The following is a 21,926-nucleotide window of genomic DNA, read 5'->3' as shown; positions in this document are numbered from 1 at the left end:
AACAACAAATTCAATTCCCTTCATTCAAAAAGGGCGGGAATCAGAGAGCAGGAAACTACAGGCCAGTGGGGAAGTAGTTAGAAACTGCTACTAAAGACATTAGACCTGGGCACTTAGAAATGCTCAAGGTAATCAGGCAAATTTAATATGGTTTTGTGAAAGTGAAACAATGTTTGATCAATTTAATGAATACCTTTGAAGTATTAACATGTGTTGTGGATAAAGGGCAACAGATGGATGTGCTAAGATTACTCACAAGCATTTAATAAGGTGCCACAAAAGTTATTGTGAAAAATAAAAGCTCTTGTTTTTAGAGATAATATTTTGGCCTGAGTAGAGACTGGTTAGCTAACATGAAACAGTGAGTACAGCACTGTGCAAAAATCTTAAGCACATAAATACAGCTAGGGTGCCTCAGACCTTTGCACAGTACTGTATTTGTCAACGTGGAGTGGACAGCGAGTTTCTAAATCTGGCAGAAGCAAAGGAAGTTTGGAATAGTGAGGGTGGAGTACCGCGGGAGGGGTGTGGATCAAGTGGCAGAGAAGAAATACCAGGGCCAGTGGGTAGTACAGATGCACACACACCCAGCCCTGAGACACCAGGCTAGGTAACTTGATTCCAAACAATCGGCTGGTGCTTCCTGCTCCATCCCCTCTTCCTTCCCCTTTTCTTAACTCAGTGGGCAAAGATTTGTCAAATAGAAACATGGAAAATAGGTGCAGGAGTAGGCCATTCGGCCCTTCAAGCCTGCACCGCCATTTATTATGATCATGGCTGATCATCCAACTCAGAACACCGCCCCAGCCTTCCCTCCATACCCCCTGACCCCCGTAGCCACAAGGGCCATATCTAACTCCCTCTTAAATATAGCCAATGAACTGGCCTCAACTGTTTCCTGTGGCAGAGAATTCCACAGATTCACCACTCTCTGTGTGAAGAAGTTTTTCCTAATCTCGGTCCTAAAAGGCTTCCCCTCTATCCTCAAACTGTGACCCCTCGTTCTGGACTTCCCCAACATCGGGAACAATCTTCCTGCATCTAGCCTGTCCAATCCCCTTAAGATCTTATACGTTTCAATCAGATCCCCCCTCAATCTTCTAAATTCCAACGAGTACAAGCCCAGTTCATCCAGTCTTTCTTCATATGAAAGTCCTGCCATCCCAGGAATCAATCTGGTGAACCTTCTCTGTACTCCCTCTATGGCAAGGATGTCTCTCCTCAGATTAGGGGACCAAGACTGCACATAATACTCCAGGTGCGGTCTCACCAAGGCCTTGTACAACTGCAGTAGTACCTCCCTGCTCCTGTACTCAAATCCTCTCGCTATAAATGCCAGCATACCATTCGCCTTTTTCACCGCCTGCTGTACCTGCATGCCCACTTTCAATGACTGGTATATAATGACACCCAGGTCACGTTGCACCTCCCCTTTTCCTAATCGGCCACCATTCAGATAATAATCTGTTTTCCTATTTTTGCCACCAAAGTGGATAACTTCACATTTATCCACATTAAATTGCATCTGCCATGAATTTGCCCACTCACCCAACCTATCCAAGTCACCCTGCATCCTCTTAGCATCCTCCTCACAGCTAACACTGCCACCCAGCTTCGTGTCATCCACAAACTTGGAGATGCTGCATTTAATTCCCTCATCCAAGTCATTAATATATATTGTAAACAACTGGGGTCCCAGCACTGAGCCTTGCGGTACCCCACTAGTCACCGCCTGCCATTCTGAAAAGGTCCCGTTTATTCCCACTCTTTGCTTCCTGTCTGCTAACCAACTCTCCACCCACACCAATACCTTACCCCCAATACCGTGTGCTTTAAGTTTGCACACTAATCTCCTGTGTGGGACCTTGTCAAAAGCTTTCTGAAAATCCAAATATACCACATCCACTGGTTCTCCCCTATCCACTCTACTAGTTACATCCTCAAAAAATTCTATGAGATTCGTCAGACATGATTTTCCTTTCACAAATCCATGCTGACTTTGTCCGATCATTTCACCACTTTCCAAATGTGCTGTTATCACATCCTTGATAACTGACTCCAGCAGTTTCCCCACCACCGTACGTTAGGCTAATCGGTCTATAATTCCCCTGTTTCTCTCTCCCTCCTTTTTTAAAAAGTGGAGTTACATTAGCCACCCTCCAATCCTCAGGAACTAGTCCAGAATCTAACGAGTTTTGAAAAATTATCACTAATGCATCCACTATTTCTTGGGCTACTTCCTTAAGCACCCTGGGATGCAGACCATCCGGCCCTGGGGATTTATCTGCCTTCAATCCCTTCAATTTACCTAACACCACTTCCCTACTAACATGTATTTCGCTCAGTTCCTCCATCTCACTGGACCCTCTGTCCCCTACTATTTCTGGAAGATTATTTATGTCCTCCTTAGTGAAGACAGAACCAAAGTAATTATTCAATTGGTCTGCCATGTCCTTGCTCCCCATAATCAATTCACCTGTTTCTGCCTGCAGGGGACCTACATTTGTCTTTACCAGTCTTTTCCTTTTTACATATCTATAAAAGTTTTTACAGTCCGTTTTTATGTTGCCTGCCAGTTTTCTCTCATAATCTTTTTTCTAATTAAGCCCTTTGTCCTCCTCTGCTGAACTCTGAATTTCTCCCAGTCCTCAGGTGAGCCACTTTCTCTGGCTAATTTGTATGCTGCTTCTTTGGAATTGATACAACCCCTAATTTCTCTTGTCAGCCACGGGTGCACTACCTTCCTTGATTTATTCTTTTGCCAAACTGGGATGAACATTTGTTGCAGTTCATCCATGCAACCTTTAAATGCTTGTCATTGCATATCCACCGTCAATCCTTTAAGTGTCATTTGCCAGTCTATCTTAGCTAATTCACGTCTCATACCTTCAAAGTTACCCCTCTTTAAGTTCAGAACCTTTGTTTCTGAATTAACTATGTCACTCTCCATCTTAATGAAGAATTCCACCATATTATGGTCACTCTTACCCAAGGGGCCTCTCACGACAAGATTGCTAATTAACCCTTCCTCATTGCTCAAAACCCAGTCCAGAATAGCCTGCTCTCTAGTCGGTTCCTCCACATGTTGGTTCAAAAAACCATCCCGCATACATTCCAAGAAATCCTCTTCCTCAGCACCTTTACCAATTTGGTTCACCCAATCTACATGTAGATTGAAGTCACCCATTATAACTGCTGTTCCTTTATTGCACACATTTCTAATTTCCTGTTTAATACCATCTCCGACCTCACTACTACTGTTAGGTGGCCTGTACACAACTCCCACCAGCGTCTTCTGCCCCTTCGTGTTACGCAGCTCTACCCATATCGATTCCGCATCTTCCCGGCTTATGTCCTTCCTTTCTATTGCGTTAATCTCTTCTTTAACCAGCAACGCCACCCCACCTCCCCTTCCTTCATGTCTATCCCTCCTGAATATTGAATATCCCTGAACGTTGAGCTCCCATCCCTGGTCACCCTGGAGCCATGTCTCTGTGATCCCAACTATATCATAATCATTAATAACAATCTGCACTTTCAATTCATCCACCTTATTACGAATGCTCCTTGCATTGACACACAAAGCCTTCAGGCGCTCTTTTACAACTCTCTTAGCCCTTATACAATTATGCTGAAAAGTGGCCCTTTTTAATGCTTGCCCTGGATTTGTCGGCCTGCCACTTTTACTTTTCTCCATAGTACTTTTTGTTTCTACCCTCACTTTACACCCCTCTGCCTCTCTGCACTGGTTCCCATCCCCCTGTAGTGAACTAACCTCCTCACGCCTAGCCTCTTTAATTTGATTCCCACCCCCCAACCATTCTAGTTTAAAGTCACCTCAGTAGCCCCCGCTAATCTCCCTGCCAGGATATTGGTCCCCCTAGGATTCAAGTGCAACCCGTCCTTTTTGTACAGGTCACGCCTGCGCCAAAAGAGGTCCCAATGATCCAAAAACTTGAAGCCCTGCCCCCTGCTCCAATCCCTCAGCCACGCATTTATCCTCCACCTCATCGCATTCCTACTCTCACTGTCGCGTGGCACAGGCAGTAATCCCGAGATAACGTAGGAAAATAACACACACAAAATGCTGGAGGACCTCAGCAGGTCAGGCAGTATCTGTGGAAAAGAGTGAACAGTCAGCATTTTGGGCCAAGACACTTCTTCAGGACTGAGAAGGAAGGGAGAAGATGCCAGAATAAAAAGGTGGGGGAGGAGAACAAGGCTAGCTGGAAGTTGGCGGATGAGGCCAAATGTCAAGGGCTGGAGAAGAAAGGATCTGACAGAAGTAATGTGGACATGTGGGAAAATCTGAAATAATCCATTTTAGCCAGAACATTTTAAAAATAAACACATTATTTAACTGGTGAGAGAGTACAGAGGGCTGAGATCCAAAAGGATCTGGGCATCCAGTTGCATTATCTATAAAAGGCTAATAAGCACTTAGAGCACTTAGGAAAGCTAACAAAATGTCGACTGAGAGAGGAGATCATATTTCAGTTATGTAGAGCATTAGTGAGACCATAGCAAGAGTGCTTTGAACAGTATGTAGCTGCCTATTTAAAGTAATATGTTAATACACGGGAAGCAATTCAGACATGCATTACTAAACTAGTACCCAAAACATGCAGATTATCTTGTGAGGAAAAAGTTGGATCAGCTAGGCTTGCACCTGCTGGAGTCAAATTCTGAAGGATGTTGACAGCAGAGAGGGTGTCCCTCTTGTGGCAAAATGTAAAACCAGAGGTCAATGTTTAAAAATAAAGAGCTTCCACTTTTAGACTGGGACGAGACTAAAATTTGTTCTCCCTCACTAATGTGACCGTTTAAAACATTCTTCCTCAAACAACAATTGCAGCAGATTATTTGAATATTTTTAAGATAGATACAGACAGATCGTTGATGGGCAAGCCATTGTAAGGTTGCTGCATGAGCAAGACGGTGCGAGTTATATTACAATCAAACCTGCCATGACCTTATTGAAGAGTGAAGCAGACTCAGGGAGCCGAGTCATCCGTTCCTGCTCAAAGTTTGTATTTGTGCACAAATTTATTTTTTCTGAAAGTATTTTGAAACCAACATCCTGCTTATTACAATAATACAACATAAAATCTGCAGCACATTACAGGCTTTTTGGCCCTCAGTGTTGCGCCAACCATGTAACCAACCCTAGAAACTGCCTAGAATTTCCCTACCACATGGCCCTCTATTTTTCTAAGTTCCATGTACCTATTCAAGAGTCTCTTAAAAGACCCTATTGTATCCACTTCCACCACCATTGCTGGCAGTGCATTCCACACACACAACACTCTCTGTGTGAAAAAATTACCACTGACAATCCCCTTGTACCTACTTCCAAGCACCTTAAAACTATGCCCCTCATGTTAGCCATTTCAGCCCGGGGAAAAAGCCTCTAGCTATCCACACAATCAATGCTTCTCATCATCTTATACACCCCTGTCAAGTCACTTCTCATCCTCTGTCACTCCAAGGAAAAAAGTCCCAAGTTCATTCAACCTATTCTCATCAGGTGTACTCTCCAACCCAGGCAACATCTTTGTAAATCTCCTCTGCACTCTCTCTATAGTAGCCACTATATCCTTATACAATAATCTTGGTAAGATAATGGAAGGTCAACATTAGAATGTCAGTAACTCCACCATGGATGGTCACAAACTCGGGTGTGAGAGGAGGAGGGTTGGGCATGGGACGAGCAACCCCATCCCATAAAAACCCAGAGCTGCAGATACGGTAACAGACGCCCCAAAGACCACATGCCTCAGACAGAAACGATCTCTGAAGCTGACAGCAAGAAGATGGACTACACCTGGGGACAACTTGAAAGACTGACCCAGGACAGTGAACTCTGCAAACTAAGTACCTCAATACAAGCAAATTGCAGCACCTTGATAAGGTTAATAAATAACAGAATAAATCAATACCAAATCACTTATCAATGTTGCCATCCCACACTTAATCTATTCATCTACAGTTTTATGTATTGCACTATACTGCTGCCGCAAAAAGAAAAAAAAAACACAAATTTCATGACCTGGGACTAAACCTGATTCTGATATGGATCTCTATTGTGGACCGGGAGCAGGAAGAGGGGAATCATGAGGAAGGGAGAGGGGAGGAAGTGGGAAACATCAGAGAGACATTCTGTAATGACCAATAAACCAATTGTTTGGAATCAAATGACCTTGCCTGGTGTCTCAGGACTGGGTGTGTCTGCACACATGCCACCCCTGACCCTGGCACTCCTCCTTTGCCATCTGTCTCACATCCCTTCTGTGGCGCTCCACCCTCACCATTCCCAACATCCTTTGCTCCTGCCAAGTTTAGAAACTCACTCTCCACTTCACATTGACAAATACAGTACTGTGCAAAAGCCTTAGTAACGCTAGCTATATCTACGTGCCTAACACTGTTGCACAATACTTTATGTATGCGAATTGCAGCTGAGATAAAAATATTTCACTAAGATGTGAGTTGACAGTATAGATGAAGCGCTTCATTGTGATTATTCAATCTGACAACTTGAAGATGCTAAATAGGGTGTGCTCAATAATTCATGCTCATTTCATTTTCATTTTATTTGTTCTTAGGACAAGCATAGTCATTGCTTATTGCCTATGCTGTGTTGTCCTGGGGAAATGGCGGTGTGCATTCTGCTAATCCACTGTGACATATGACTACAGACGACCACACAGGACTGGTGCTATTGCTGCAGATCCGGAGATGAATACAGGGAATGGAGAAAGCCATTTTGCTTCTCTACAAAGAATTTTTCTGAAACCAGAATTCAATTCTTAGTGAAGGGTTCAGGCCTCAGCGTTACTAGATCAACAGAACACCACTCTCATTCGAGAGTGTGCCCAATTATCATTTACCATTTCAGACGCGCACACCGCCCCAAAACAGACACAACGTTCAGGTCGTTCTCTAATTCTAGAATCACAATGTGTATGCCTCCCAGTTACACAAATCATTCAATAACATTTTTCAAATGAACTCCTTACCCCTTTTTCAACTTCCATGACAGAGTCGAGTAAATCTCCAGCATAAGACACCATTGACGTTGGAAGATCCATATGTCTTCCGGAAGGAAGAGCGAGGGAGGGGGCAGGAAGAAAAAAACCGTCATTAGGACCATGCATATTTCTGATATCTCTCTTTTCTTGTCACAAAGGATGGATAAATGTCATCAGATCAGGTGACAGTGATGGAGCCATTACGCGAGTAAACAGGGCCTTTGGCCCATCGAATCCATGTCAACCATCAAGCATCACACTCTCTCCATGACAGCATAGCCATTCTACCATGCATGGCTATCTGGAGAAGACAAATCTCAGAGTTGTACTCTGCATACATAGTTTGATAATAAAATGAACCTTTGAACCTTTAGCAGTTAGCACAGCACTATTGTAGCTCGCAGTGTTCCAGGGTTCGGAGTTCAATTCTGGCAGCATCTGCAAGGAGTTTGTACGCTTTCCCTGTGATCGCATGGGTTTCCTGCGGACGCTCCATTTTCCTCCCGCAGTCCAAAGACTGTGGTAGGTTAACTGGTCATTGTAAATTGTCCTGTGATTAGGCTAGGATTAAATCAGGGGATTGCTAGGCAATGCGGCTCTTTGGGCTGGAAGGGCCTATTCCATGTTGGGTCGGAAGGGCCTCAGTTCTCTAATCATTCACCTACACACTGCACTTGCCAATTAACTCTCCATCTACATGCTTTGGGCAAGTGGGAGGAAACTGCAACATCCACAAGAAGTCCACGTGGTCAAAAGGAGAGCCTGCAAACCCTATCCAAGCAAGACCGGAGGTCAGGATTGAACCCTGGGCTAGTGGAGCCGTGAGGCAGCAGCCACACCAGCTACACCACTATGCTGCCCATAGACACATTTAAGATGAGTCAGGTGATTATGGTGGCATCAGAGGATAGTTAAAACCACCAAGATGATCACCAGAGTCTCCCTCCCAACTACTTGTGACATTTATCGGGAGTGTTGTACACGAAGGACCCGAATCATTGCTGGGGATCCCTACCACCCAGCCCACAATCTCTTTGACCCACTACCATCAGAAAGGAGGTACAGGAGCATCAGGACTAGGGCTGACAGACTGCATAACAGCTTCTTCCCTCAGGCTGAGATATTAATGAATATCCTGCCACCACCAAGGTGCAGTCACCAGGACAGCGAGCTGTTTACTGTATACCTGCGTTGCGCACTTTGAGTTATATCTATTAATTATTTGTGGTGTCAACTTATTTGTTTTGTGCTGTGTTTTGTGGGTGCACCGCGGCCCAGAGGAACGTTGTTTCATCAGGTTGTGTATATGTACAGTCAGTTGACAATAAACTTAAACTTGAATTTACCTCTTGCTAAGGAGAAAGGAAGCTGAAGTATATATGTAAGGAATGGGATTAATATACTAATTACTGTGCACAAAATGGTGAAATAATGTCACCATCAGATAATTAAAAATAAAAGGGATGGCACACGTTACAGAAACAAAGTACCACCCTGCTACTACACTTTTAAATCAGATGCAGGTTACTGGCTGACACTCAATAGGGCATCACAACTGCTGGAGCAATAAACAACGTAATTTGAGAACTGATCTGTATACATAAAATTTTTAAATAAGTAGTTTCTCATTTTATCATTTCTGGGGGTGTGGAAAGAGAAAAGAACAACAACAAATCAGCAAACAGGGACATATGGAGGAATTTCTTTAGCCAGAGAGTGGTGAATCCATGGAATTCGTTGCCACAGGGGGCTGTGGAGGCCAAATCCTTATGTATATTTAAGGCAGGGGTTGATAGATTCTTGAATAGTCAGGGCATGAAGGGATACGTGGAGAAGGCAGGAGATGGGGGCTGAGGGAAAATGGATCAGCTGTGATAAAATGGCGACTTGATGGACTAAATGGCCTAATTATGCTCCTTTATCATATGATCTTTGAACCAAATATTGGAACAATTCAATAAAATCAGAAGCCAAGTCACTTGGCTGCAACGTAAATAGAAGAAAAACAAACATTCTTCGAGGTCAAAGATTGACATAACTACAATGGACAGTCCCAAGCCTGGCTGCGAAAGGAGGGTTGGGCAAGGGGCTAGCAGCCCCATCCCATAAAAACCCAGTGCTGCGGAAGCAAGAACAGAAGCTCCAAAGACCTCATCCCTGGGAGAGGACAGGATACACCTAGAAGATGGGCCACAACTTGAAAGACTGGCCCAGGACAGAGGACTCGGGCAAGCTGCTGCGTAGGGGTGATGGGTTTATGTAAAAGAAAGGTTGACATGTGAAAGTGTACTAACTTCAAAAGACACAAGGAAGAATTAGGATCTATTCACTTACAGCTGAAGAAGGTATTTAATAATTTGCTCAGGAATATGCCGACAGTCACATATGTTGCCACCCTTCCACAGGACAGCCTCGCAAATGGATCCATCCTGGAAACGTCTCAGCTCAGAACTCTCTCCCCAAAATTCCCTAAATTCTGCTGCCTGTTAAAAACAAAGGATTCATTCCTGATTTATTTTCCATTTACACAGGCACTGGTGAAACACAGCAACACCTTACTGGCAGGAAACATAGCTATTAACTACTGTATTAATAACACACAATGATCACTGTAATCAACAGTCTATAACTTTCATTTTGAAGTTGAGCATTTGAACAGCCTGCACAACCTGGCATCTTTGCAGTGTGAGGTCCCGAAGGTGCAGGACTGTTCTGCCATGGCGTATACAGGCAAAATCGAAGTGGCAGGACACGGGCCTGAGAGTGTAGAATGAGCTGTGAGAGTGTAGCTTGGCCATTGCTGGAGCAGAGAGGAAGCCAATTCGATGTGACAGTTCCGAGGTATGGCGAGAGCGTATTGAAGCAGCAGGGCCTGGGTCGGGGAGTGAGGAACGAGCCTGTTTGCCAAATTTAAACACCAGGCCAGATTGAAAAGATCAGGGTGTCATGGCTGGAGGCAAAGGTCAGGCCAGTGATCAGCTTGCGGCTCGGCGAGGTTTACTCACCTCTGCGCTGAACTGAGGCTGTGGCCTGCAACTAACGGGCTCCTGGACTGGCTCCAGTAATGCCTGGCGTCATGGCTATAGACTCAGTTTCATGAACTTCAGTTCTGAATGTTATTTGCCTATTTTTTATTGTTTGCGCGATTTGTTCTTTTTTTCTGCACATTGGGTGTTTGATGGTCTTTTTAAGTGGGTTCTGTGGTGTTTTTTTTTGTGGCGGCCTGTGAGGAGACAAATCTCGGGGTTGTACACAGTACACATATCTTGATAATAAATGTACTTTGAACTTTGCCCTGCAACAACTCATTCGTTATGAGCTGAGGCACAAAACCAAAAAGCCTGGATGCAGAATTGGGCCATTCGGCCCATCGAGTTTACACTGCCATTTGATCATGGATGATTTATTACCTGTCCCAATCACATTCTCCTACCTATTTTCCCTATCCTTTGATGCCCTTACTAATCAAGAACCTATCAATCTCCGCTTTGAAAATACCCAGTGGCATGCCCTCCCCAGCCACCCGTGGTGACGAATTTCAGATTCACCACCCTCTGGCTAAAGAAATTCCTCCTCATGTCTGTTCTGAAGGGACATCCTTGTATTCTGAGGCTGTGCCCTCTGGTCCTAGAATCTCCCACAATGGGATGGGATACTGACAGTACAGATACTTTCTCTCCTACTGAGTTCTTCTAGCATTCTGTTTATCATTCAACTAGTCTTGCATCACTAGCCATTTCAAAATGAAGCAAGACTATTTTCAATTCACCTCTTCAAATTAACTATTTACAACTACTTATTTTAAATAGAGGTGCATTCCCATTGCCCATCGCAACCTTCTAGTTTCATAAATTTGCAGGTACGAGGTCTCCAATGGCACTTGCTACAATGGACGTCAGCGGCAACACCACCATCTTTCCTCGCACCAGTGCCTCAACTACATCCAGCCTCCACAGTGTCAACACGTTTGCTGAGCCACAAGTACACAGCAAAATACTCATTGTTCGCACATTTGAAAGCAACTTCTATATTACCTTAGTAATTGGAGATTATTAAGTCTGAAATATACACGCAATTAAAATTGACAAACTTAATTAAAGTACAAAAGATTTTAATATATGCCTTTGAAATATTTATGAGGGAAAATACAGGGCACATAAATAAAATTAGATTTTATTTGCTTAGAGATGCAGTGTGGAACAAGCCCTTCCAGCCCACACGCCACACAGCCCAGCCACTCACCTATTCAACTAACCTGGTCACAGGACAACTTACAACGACCAATTAACCTAGTAACCAGTAATAGCTTCGGACTGTGGGAAGATACCAGAGCATCGTGGAAAGAACGTACAAACTCCTTACAGGCGGTATGGGAATTGAACTCTGAACTCCAAAACACCCTAAGCTTTAATAGCGTCACCATGATGTCGCAGGATAGATGGCTTGCTCAGCAGTAATTCTGGCTCAGTACGCCATTAGAACTCACATAGTCTTCACATAACGAATGCGGAATTTTCAGAATACCTTACATTGACACTAAAGTAATGTGGCACGGTAGCGTAATGGTTAGCACAACGCTTTACAGTATCAGCGACTCAGGTTCAATTCCCACCACTGCCTGTAAGAGTTTGTATTTCTCCCCGTGGCCACGTGTTTTCTCTGGGTGCTCCAGTTTCCTCCCACAGTCCAAAGATGTACTAGTTGATAGGTTAATTGTCCTGTGATTAGGCTAGGATTAAATCAGGGGTTGCTGGGCAGAATTGAAAGGACTGGAAAGGTGTATGCCACACTGCATCTCAATAAATAAACTAGTGATAGCTTAAGCTCACATCAGTTCAAGTGATCCTTCAAGTTACCGTTGAAAAATCTGCAGAAGGACTCTAAATGAAAAGACAACATACTGACAGCAATTTTAGGACTTCCACCTTAACCATTCTTCAATGCATATCCCAAAAGGTCTGTGACTGTCACACAATAACGATGGCAAACACCTGATATTACCATCACAAAGAAAATCAATTTGATTATCACTGATTTTCAGAATTGAAAGGCCTAGATAAAGTGGACATGGAGAGAATGTTTCCAATAGTGGAAGAGTCGAGGACCAAAGCACACAGCCTTAGAATAGAAGAAAGTCTCTACAGAACACAGATGAGGATTAATGTCTTCAGGAAGAGGGTAATGAATCGGTGGAATTTATTGCCACAGATGGCTGTGGAGGCCAAGTCATTAAGCACATTTAAAGCAGGAGTTGATAGGTTTTTGATTTGTAAGGGTGTCAAAAGTTACGGGGAGACGGCAGGAGAATGGGGTTGAGAAGGATAATATATCTACCATGATTGAATGTCAGTACAGATTCAATGGGATGAATGGCTTAATTCTGCTCCAATGAATATTACAAGGGACCAACTTGTTCTCTAAATAAAATTTCAAAGAACAGCAGATGTTGGAAATCTGAAATAAAAACAGAAAATGCTGTGAACAATCAGCAGGTCAGGCAGCATCTGGGAAAGAGAAACAAAATTGGTTTGAACCCTTTCTAATTTGTTCGCTGTCACTTCAATTGCAGTTTTTTAAAGTGGCAGAAGAACACTCCAGAGAGTCTAATATAATTGATTCTGAAAGTCAGTATGGTATGCATGCTGAGAATACAGATGAAAAAATTCTAAATAACTTATTCAATCGGCAGAATGAATGAAGGGCAGCCCACCACAAGAAGATCCATTATAAACTATATTGAAAACATCTTTACCTCCAGAGTATTTGCCTGAGGCCCTTTTTCCAAAACATTCATTGAAAACTGAGGATTCAGTAAAAGTCCAAAGGATAAATGTTTGACATCCTTGTGTTTTGGAGGATCTGCATTTATAGGCCACTGTACACAAAAAGAATAAAAAAAATATTAATGCAAAACTAAATACAATCCTACGATCCTATATAGATCAACAATAGCATCATGCTTCCATTAGCCTCCTGTAATAAAAGGGAGAGATTGACAAACATGTAGATCCAGCAACTTCAAGAGTACAATGCAGTTAATGCACAGTTGGAAACCACTGTTTTTTTTAAATAATACTTTTTATAAGATTTGTACTTTTTAACAAACTCATGTATTTTTCAAACTCACTGGCAGAAAGCAGCTAAACTAAAAGTTTATCACCTTTGTCATTTTTTCATTAAGTATTAGCGCATTACCCACATGATGTAATTGTTTTAATTATGTAGCATATTAACTAATTTACCACTGAGGAATTCTCTTATCAATGAAAATGATACATTTTTCAGAAGTGCAATCTTTTATCCGTTTGTCTTACACCCTTTAGCACTAATTCCCCTCAGCATCATTTCTCAGCTCTCTGTTTAGTTTGCTTCATATTTACAAGTTTGTTTGTACTCTAAAATAAACTGAAATCTTGGAATTAAGACTGCTTGCCATTTTCAACTCCTGGAAGAACCACAAGGATCAAAAAATAAACAGAGATCTAACAATGCTTTCATTTTTACTAAGTGTTGTTGTTTATCAGACAACAGCCAAGAAGAGTGCCTCCAAACACTCTCTGCAAGAACAGACATTAACAGCGCTAACTCCCAAAATTAACGATGAAGCGTTCTTCATGTCCAGTGGTCTCCTAGTAACTCACCCAATCACCATTTTTCTTAGATTAGCCCACACCATATTAACTGTGATTTCATCTATGAATGGATGCCCCACAGTTTAACTTTACCAATTACCACATTCTTACATCTTATCAAATGTTGATTAGAGCACAAATTCTCCTGCTAACCAAATCAAATCAGATGGAGGCTCATCACCTCCACCCTGGTCCCTTAACTCAGCCGTACAGACAATTAAGCCTGGAATCTTTAAAAGCGTGAGCCAAAGCATGAGGATGCTGGCTTGATTTCAACATCTAAGAGAAAAAGGTACATGGATAGGAGGGATATGGAGAGCTATGGTTCGGGTGCAGGTCGATGGGACTAGGCAGGTGAATAGCTCAGCATGAACTAGATGGGCCAAAGGGCTTGTTTCTGTGCTGTAGTGTCCTATGAATCTAGTTCACAAAACACAACTCCATCCTGCCATCATACCATCTCCAATTGTACTTTCTTACAGATATCACTAGAGGGCAACATAGCACAGCAATATTCTTTTGCACCACCGCCAGGGTGTTTTACTTCTCAGGGAAGACGGATATTACAACCTGCAGACATTCTCCGGATATTTTTAGTGAAATTGACTGGACAGAATTTACTTGGTCAAATCAATACATCCAATATATTATTTTGTTTTATTGATCATCTGAGGTAGCGACCTAACACTTAATTTGGTGAAAAATTACCAGGGTTGCAGACTATTGATCAAGGAACATCAACGTGAAATTTATTAAAGCTAGTCTTTACAATGTAGATACTGAAACACTCAATAATTCTCAAGAACCCATCTAGTTCATCTCCATCCTTTACAGAAAGAACTGAGAGGAGAGAGCCAATCAAACTGAAGAAATTACCAGGAGAGATTTATTTTAAAATAAGCAAAAAGATATTCCTGATGAGTTGTAACTCCACACCTCAACAGCAAAGAGTTATTTGCGCAATGTACAAAGAGAATAATTTGTAAAAGCAATTTCTGAACAGAAACTACAAAAACTGTAGCAAACCATTTGGACAGCAGAAAGGGTCACTGGGTGGACTTGTACGTGGCCAGGGGAAAAAAAAATCATTGCAGACACTACCCACCCAGCAAACTGCCTTTTCCAAAAGCTCCCTTCTGGAAAGTGTTATAGTGCTATTGAAAACAAAAACCTCACAGCATTTTAAAAGCTTCTTTCCTCAGGCAGTTAATCTGATCAACCATTCTAATTAGCCCCTCAACCCCACCCCCAGCACCTCAGACACCACACTGCTCTGTAATGCTTGAAACACTTTTCATAATGCTGTTTACGTTGCAAATACATGCAGGTATTTATGTAGTTGCGCACATTTTATCTATATCCGTACTTCGCACATTTTTACATAATTCGTTACTTTGAATCGTTGAATAGTATTTTTGTTGTACGTTGAACCAATACACAATTTCCTAATAAATGTAAATGTTTATGGCAAATAAAGTAGCTCATGGCTGTAACTCATTTTTGGAGGACTCTGGTTCATGTTACATACGTTTTTGGTTTCTGGTTACTGTTTTTGTGTGATGTGACTGGGGCGCTTCAGCACAGACTGTCTCTGTAACCTGCAGTCAACGAACAACACACTGCTAAACTGAACTGAATTAAACTAAATAGTCTTAGATCATTTCTGTGGTTTAATGTTTAATATTGTGTGTTATTCGCTCACTTTTTACCATTTGCATGATTTGTACTTTTTTTCCCACACATTGGGAGTTTGATGTTTTCTGTAAGTTGGTTCCAAGGTACTTGTTTTGTGATTGCCCGTGGGAAGATGAATCTCAGGGTTGTATACCGCATACATGCTTTGATGATAAATGTACTTTGAATCCTTGCAAACACTTATGCCCAAAACACTCATTTCCTCAAGCTGTCAATGAGCAAAATGATTTGACTTACTTCAGATATCTGAACAAGAGAATGAGAGAGAAGGTGAATCCGCTGCCCGAGTCCATGGGTTAATAGTGACAGAAGGCGAGGCAGGATCGTAGCAATGTAGTTGCCCCCGTGATCAATCAATTCATTGACCAGTTTCATCTTTTTACAGCCTTCCTGCAGCTTGACCAGGTTCTTCAGGCTATTAAGAAATGTTCGGAAACATGAGGGAGCTTATACACAAAAATATTCTTTCAATATAGTAAAATAGCATTGATATAAATGAAAAAAATGCCCTTACAAAAAGACATGGTCAAATGTTTGAATGAAATGTTTCCGAGTCATCAAGAGCATTTCAAAGCCATCCACAGTCTTATTGTCAAGGATTTCCATTGATTTCTCTGCTTCATGCTGAATCTGAAATATTACCACACAAAATAAATAAGTTCCAATAACTGAACATTTAAAAAAACTGCAGTTGGAAATCTCAAATAAAAAAGAGAAAATGCTGAGTAAATTCAGCAGCATCTGTGGAAAGAGAAAGTCAACACTTAGAGTCTGCAACCTTTCATATTCTCTCAACAGATATTGTCTGATCAACTCAGTATTTTTCGAGAGGCATGACTGAACATCAATTGATTGCAAAACTCAAAATACAGCAGATGCTACAAGCAAAATAGTATTGGAAATATTTAGCACATCTACAGGCAGGTTCTAAATTAACACATAAACAAATACATATATAAAAGCCATATCTGATCCATTTATAGCTATTGACTATTGTGCATTGTTTACTGTATTTGATTTTGTTCAATAATTAAGCTCCGGAACAGATTGGAAAGGTCAGGTTGTCGGGACTGGAGGCAAGGGATGGGCCAGTGTTCAGCTCGCTGCTTGGCAAGATTTACTCGTCTCTGTGCTGAACTGAGGCTATGTCCACACTAGACCGGATAATTTTGAAAACGCTGGTTTCGCGTGAAAACAATAGGGGTCCACACCAGGCGTTTTTAAAAATATTTCCGTCCACATTAGAACGGATATTTGGGCGAATCTCCTCCTACTGGGCATGTGCAGGACACACGGAAAACAAGCGAAGAATAAACGGTGTACTTGGTGCATGTTTGTCCAGTTACAGACTAGAAAAACTTTAAAGGAATTGCTGTTGGCTCTCGCACAAGAGGACTTAAAACTAAAAAAAAACAAATACTGGAGCATATGGAGGCAACCGACAGGGAGTTCACGGACAGTAAGACCCGGCTGACGACGAACATTGAAAAACTGACTAACTCTGTTGCATTAATAAAGCACCTTGTTAAATGTATAAAACATGTCTGCATCAGTGTTATCTTGTATTTCCATACAATGTTACATTAGGCTGTTACACATCTATTGACAGAGAAGTACTTGCATAAATAGGTAAACCACCTTCATACAAGCAAGGACAGAAAACAGGGCAAAGTGAGTATACTTAATTGGCTATATTTAAGGGGGAGTTAGATATGGCCCGTGTGGCTAAAGGGATCGGGGGTATGGAGAGAAGGCAGGTACAGGGTTCTGAGTTGGATGATCAGCCATGATCATACTGAATGGCGGTGCAGGCTCGAAGGGCCGAATGGCCTACTTCTGCACCTATTTTCTATGTTTCTATACTTACTTATTCAGTAAGCAGTGAGTCAAAGTATTTGGTGAGTACATTTCTAACCCTTCTAGCTTCAGTCTCGTTGCCGTCTGTTCTGAAATTGTTAGGTTGTGTGGGGGGGTTGCGTTCAAGAAGACAATAAAATGCCACACTGCCGCCATCTGTTCTGGCACATCATGACAGCGTTTTTAAAATTATCTGTTTACCCCGTCCACACTGCTCTGCACAATCGACGTTTTCAAATTTACACACTCTGGCGGGCGTTTTAGAAAATCTCCGTTTTCAGGGGAGGAAAACGCCGTTTCAGTGTGGACGGAGGGTCAAAACGAAAAGAAAAGGCTTCGGTTATGGATTTATCCAGTCCAGTGTGGACATAGCCTGAGGCTGTGGCCTGCAACTAACGGGCTCCTGGATTGCCTGTGAATAGCTTCATGGCTGTGAACTCATTTTGGTGAAATTTAGTTCTGAATGTTATTTGCTTATTTTTTTATTGTTTGCACAATTTGTTCCTTTTTTTTTTGCACATTGAGTGCTTCACGGTCTTTTTTAATGGGTTTCCTTGTTTTGTAACTGTCCGTAAGGAGACAAATCTCAAGGTTGTATACAGTATACATACTCTGATAATATACGTACTTTGAACGTTGTTTAGTTTTGTGAGAATTTAAGTGGTAGTGATGACAGGAAAGGCCCTGCTAGTGGTACTTCGGTTTCCGTAATGCATTTTATAACGTGCCAGACAAAAAGATGTTAAATGAGGTCAGGGCTCAGAGTACTGAACACAGCTAGAAGAATGCAGTAAACAACTCTCTTCCGGGTTATTCGGCTGTTACTAATAACAAGACCTTGCAGAAGATATAGGAGAGGTTTGCCACAATGATAGAAGAGATGAGAACCATCAGGAGAACAATCTGTCATCATAAGTAAAGAGCTACAAAGGGAAACCTGTAACGGAAAACAGTATCATGAAATGTTTTGATGAAAAGCTTTGGCAACCAAAGATCAAAAGGTTTAAACCAACCAAGGAAAGAACTAGAAAAGAAATGAGAATGTTCCCACTGCCCCCCTCTGCATCAGATCCACAAAAGCTTTACAATTTAGACCACACTGCCCAAGGGTGGAATTAAAGCCTGTAAAAGCTGTGAAAAAGCGGCATGGAAAGGTCTAATTTGCGCAGTTGTGGATATAAATTGGACACCTCTTAGTCATGAGCTAACAAAGAGAACAAGGGCCAAATGGCCTGCTTGTGCAATGCAACTCTAACCATTCAGGCTTACAAAGCGCATTTGATAAGGTTCTACAATTTGCTTTGAAGAAGTGGAAGTGAAAGAACTTCAGTAATCTTGTATCAAAACTGAGGAATATCCTGAAAGACAGGAGACAGGAATGGACAATACACAGGAAGTGACAAGTAATATTTCCTTCTATATTCTGTAGTTTTTCACCATATTGATTAATAGTTTCGGTGGACGACCAGAGACTTGGGTAAATTAGAGAACGCAAACGCTCAGCCTGAATTACTAATCAATGGTGAGTTAATTGATCACAGAACGGCATTAGAAGAAATAACTGATTCCAACTCCACTTCACTGTCTGCATGAATATCATTGAAAAGTACACCGTGCCAAAGAGGTAGTTAAAAGCAGCCAGAGTATATAGTTGGGAGCCACAAGTTCAAATAAGATGCCAATATTTGATCTCAACATTTAAGAGAAATTTGGATAGTTACAGAGGGCTATGGTCTGGGTGCAGATCAATGGAACTAGGCAGCATAATAGCTTGGCATGGACTAGATGGGCCGAATGGTTGGTTTCTGCACTGGATTGTTCTAAGACTCTATTCACTAATATAAGAATGATCATTTCTTCAAGGTATCACAGGGCTGGGAAATGCAAATTAGAATCAATTTTCAGGATAGCAGGAAGGAAAATTTGGAGATGGGCAAAAGAGAAAAGCATGGGTTTAAAACATCAGTAAATAATACAAGTGTTTGTAAATTTAACACATTAACATATTTTCCTTCATAAAAGCCTACAGACATGAAACTTTTCTTATAAATTAGTCCCAATATACAACGAAAACAATTAGCAACGATATCACATTCTGTACCTGCTTGTATTTGTTTGCTGTCATCTCAGCACAGAGGTTTACAAATCCTGAGGGATCCACAAATACAACTTCAAAAGCCTGATGAAAGTCTGCAAGTGATGGCTATGGAAAAAATGTTAGCATGTTATCTACTTAAATAAATAAAACTCAACATTATCTGGCCAATCCCTAATGAAGCCAACCCAAGGCAACAGACCATCACATGAAACTTGCAATATTCTCCAGAATAAACAAATTGTCCAAGTATATTATTATGCTTTACCCTCTCTACACCCACGGCTGTGTGGCTAGGCATAGCTCAAACACTTCTGTAAACGTGCCAATGATGCAACTACTGTTTGGAGAATTTTGGACGGTGTGAGCAGTTGTACAGGAACGAGATAGATCAGCTCGTTGAGTGATGTTGCAGTAACAAGCATGCACTCAAGGTCAGTAAGACCAAAGAATTAATTGTTGGCTTCAGGACAGGGAAGTCAAAGGAACACACACCAGTCTCTATAGAGGGATCAGAAGTGGAAAGGGTGAGCAGTTTCAAGTTCCTGGGTGTCAGCATCTCTCAGGATCTACCCTGGGCCCAACATATTGATGCAGTTACAAAGAAGGCATGAAGGCAGCTACATTTCATTGGAAATTTGAGGAGAAAGGTATTCATAGAACACTAGTTAAGGTACTTAGGTCCCAGATACCTCTGAACTTTGAGACGCTCTATTTGGGGCATGTATTGTTTCTTGAACAGAAGGAAGATATAAAGTTGCTGCAGGCCCTCTTAGCGGCAAGTAAGAAATCAATCACTAGAAAGTGGCTAAATCCAATACCACCTACATTAGAAGATTGGCACGAAATTATCTTGGAAATATTTAAAATGCAAAAGTTGACTTACTCCTTGAGAATTCAAAAAAAAATATCAAATCTGGAATAAATGGATTGAATATATAACCCCAATGCGAGCAGACTTTAGATGACTCTCCTAATGATATATACTGCTCTTCTCATCAACACAGTAATATTGCTAACGTAAGCACCCCTAGTCTAAATGTCTTTTTTTTTTTGTTTTCTTTTGGAAAATAGAGAATTAACACAATTAAAGGGAAAGATTTGGGAAAGGGATAAAAAAATGGAAAAATTAAGTAAATATGTACATAGGGATTGGATAATTATGTCTGCGGGCAGGAGCAAGCATGAACAAATTAGGATATAAACACCTACAATGGTTGATACATAGGCTTATATACAACATTTTGGACCAGTGGAAATGGTCCAGAAGGGTTATATGGAAACTATTATTACCATTTTTCTTAACAACTAATACCATTACTTAGCCTAATAGGTTCGATTTACCACAGTACATAATTATCTACTTAAGTGTTTATTTTCCTTTTATATCATCTCAATGTGTACTTAAGAATGTATAAATAATTGTAGTTTTATACATATAAAAAAAATGGAAAAGGTTATATGGGTGAAAAAAGTACATGATATTTGTGAATTCCTTATCCAAATAAAAATAAAATTTAAAAAAAAGGAAATTTGAGGAGAGTTGGTATATCACCAAAGACATTTGCAAACTTCAAATGTACTATGGAGAGCACTCTAACTTGTTGCATCACTGTCTGGTATGGAGGGGCCATTGCACAGGGCTGGAAAAAGCTGCAGAAAGTTGTAAACTCAGCCAGCTCCATCATGGGCACGAGCCTCCTGAGCATCCTGGGCAACTTCAAAAGGCGATGCCTCAGAAAGGCAGCACCTATCGATAAGGATCCCATTCACCCAGGTTATTGCTACAATCAAGGAGGAGGTACAGGAGCCTGAAGACACACACTCAGCATTTCAGGAACAGCTTCTTCTCCTACGCCATCAGATTTCTGAATGGACATTGAACCTGTGAACACTACCTCAGTATTAATTTTCCTCTTTCTGCACTACTTTCTTAACTTAATCTTACAGACAATTCTTATAGTAATTTATAGTTTTTATTGTTATATACTGCTGAAGCAAAATAACCAATTTCAAAACATATGCCAGTGATATTAAACCCGATTCTGTTATGTCTGCAAACACAATGAAATATAAGCCATGTCCAAAAAGGAAGCATATTCTGACATATACTGGCAAAAACAAAATTCTTACATCAAAAGTGTACAGAAAGCAAACTGAAATAAATAAAGCAAATAGTAAGTACAAGTCTGCTAGGGAAGAGGGAAGATCTGAATCATATTCCACAGATCCAGTCCTTCGACAGTGACAGATTATCAACCTCAGCCAAGACTACATTAGAATGGTTCCAAACCACTGCGATGAGCAAAAAATAACTAGGAATCCAGTTACTGATAAGGTTCAGCAAAGATGCCATGAAAATAGTGCCTGAGAAGACCGTGTGAAGATTAGCCTTTGATAGGGTACAGGAAATACAAACTGAGCTGCCGGAGGGTGCAAGGAGATACAGAGCAGAGCTCTTAGAAATATTTAGCTCGTCTTCTTTTTAAAGGGAAAAATATGGTGTAAAATGGAACAAGACAATGGCATTGGCAGAAGCCATGTATTCTCTGCTGTGTAGTTATTATGTGTACTATGGTAACTAGTCACATGAGTGGGGACGCAGTAGAAGCAAAG

General features: G+C 41.4%; 1 protein-coding gene across 1 annotated transcript in view; it reads right to left on the bottom strand.

Annotated features, from left to right (window-relative positions):
- nol6 (nucleolar protein 6 (RNA-associated)) overlaps nt 1-21,926 on the bottom strand; it is a 109,430-nt gene that overhangs the window by 35,062 nt on the left and 52,442 nt on the right. The window contains exons 10-15 of the mRNA XM_072252336.1: nt 19,317-19,418; nt 15,873-15,988; nt 15,596-15,773; nt 12,784-12,906; nt 9,366-9,514; nt 7,020-7,095 (exon numbers count right to left, since the gene is read on the bottom strand). Of these exons, the coding sequence (XP_072108437.1) occupies nt 7,020-7,095; nt 9,366-9,514; nt 12,784-12,906; nt 15,596-15,773; nt 15,873-15,988; nt 19,317-19,418 (744 nt within the window). The remainder of the gene's footprint in view (nt 1-7,019; nt 7,096-9,365; nt 9,515-12,783; nt 12,907-15,595; nt 15,774-15,872; nt 15,989-19,316; nt 19,419-21,926) is intronic.

The sequence above is a fragment of the Mobula birostris genome, chromosome 3, assembly GCF_030028105.1.
Source record: "Mobula birostris isolate sMobBir1 chromosome 3, sMobBir1.hap1, whole genome shotgun sequence".
In the NCBI taxonomy this organism is placed as follows: domain Eukaryota; kingdom Metazoa; phylum Chordata; class Chondrichthyes; order Myliobatiformes; family Myliobatidae; genus Mobula; species Mobula birostris.
Note: the sequence above shows the minus strand (reverse complement) of the source record. Positions and strands in the feature narration are given on the sequence as shown.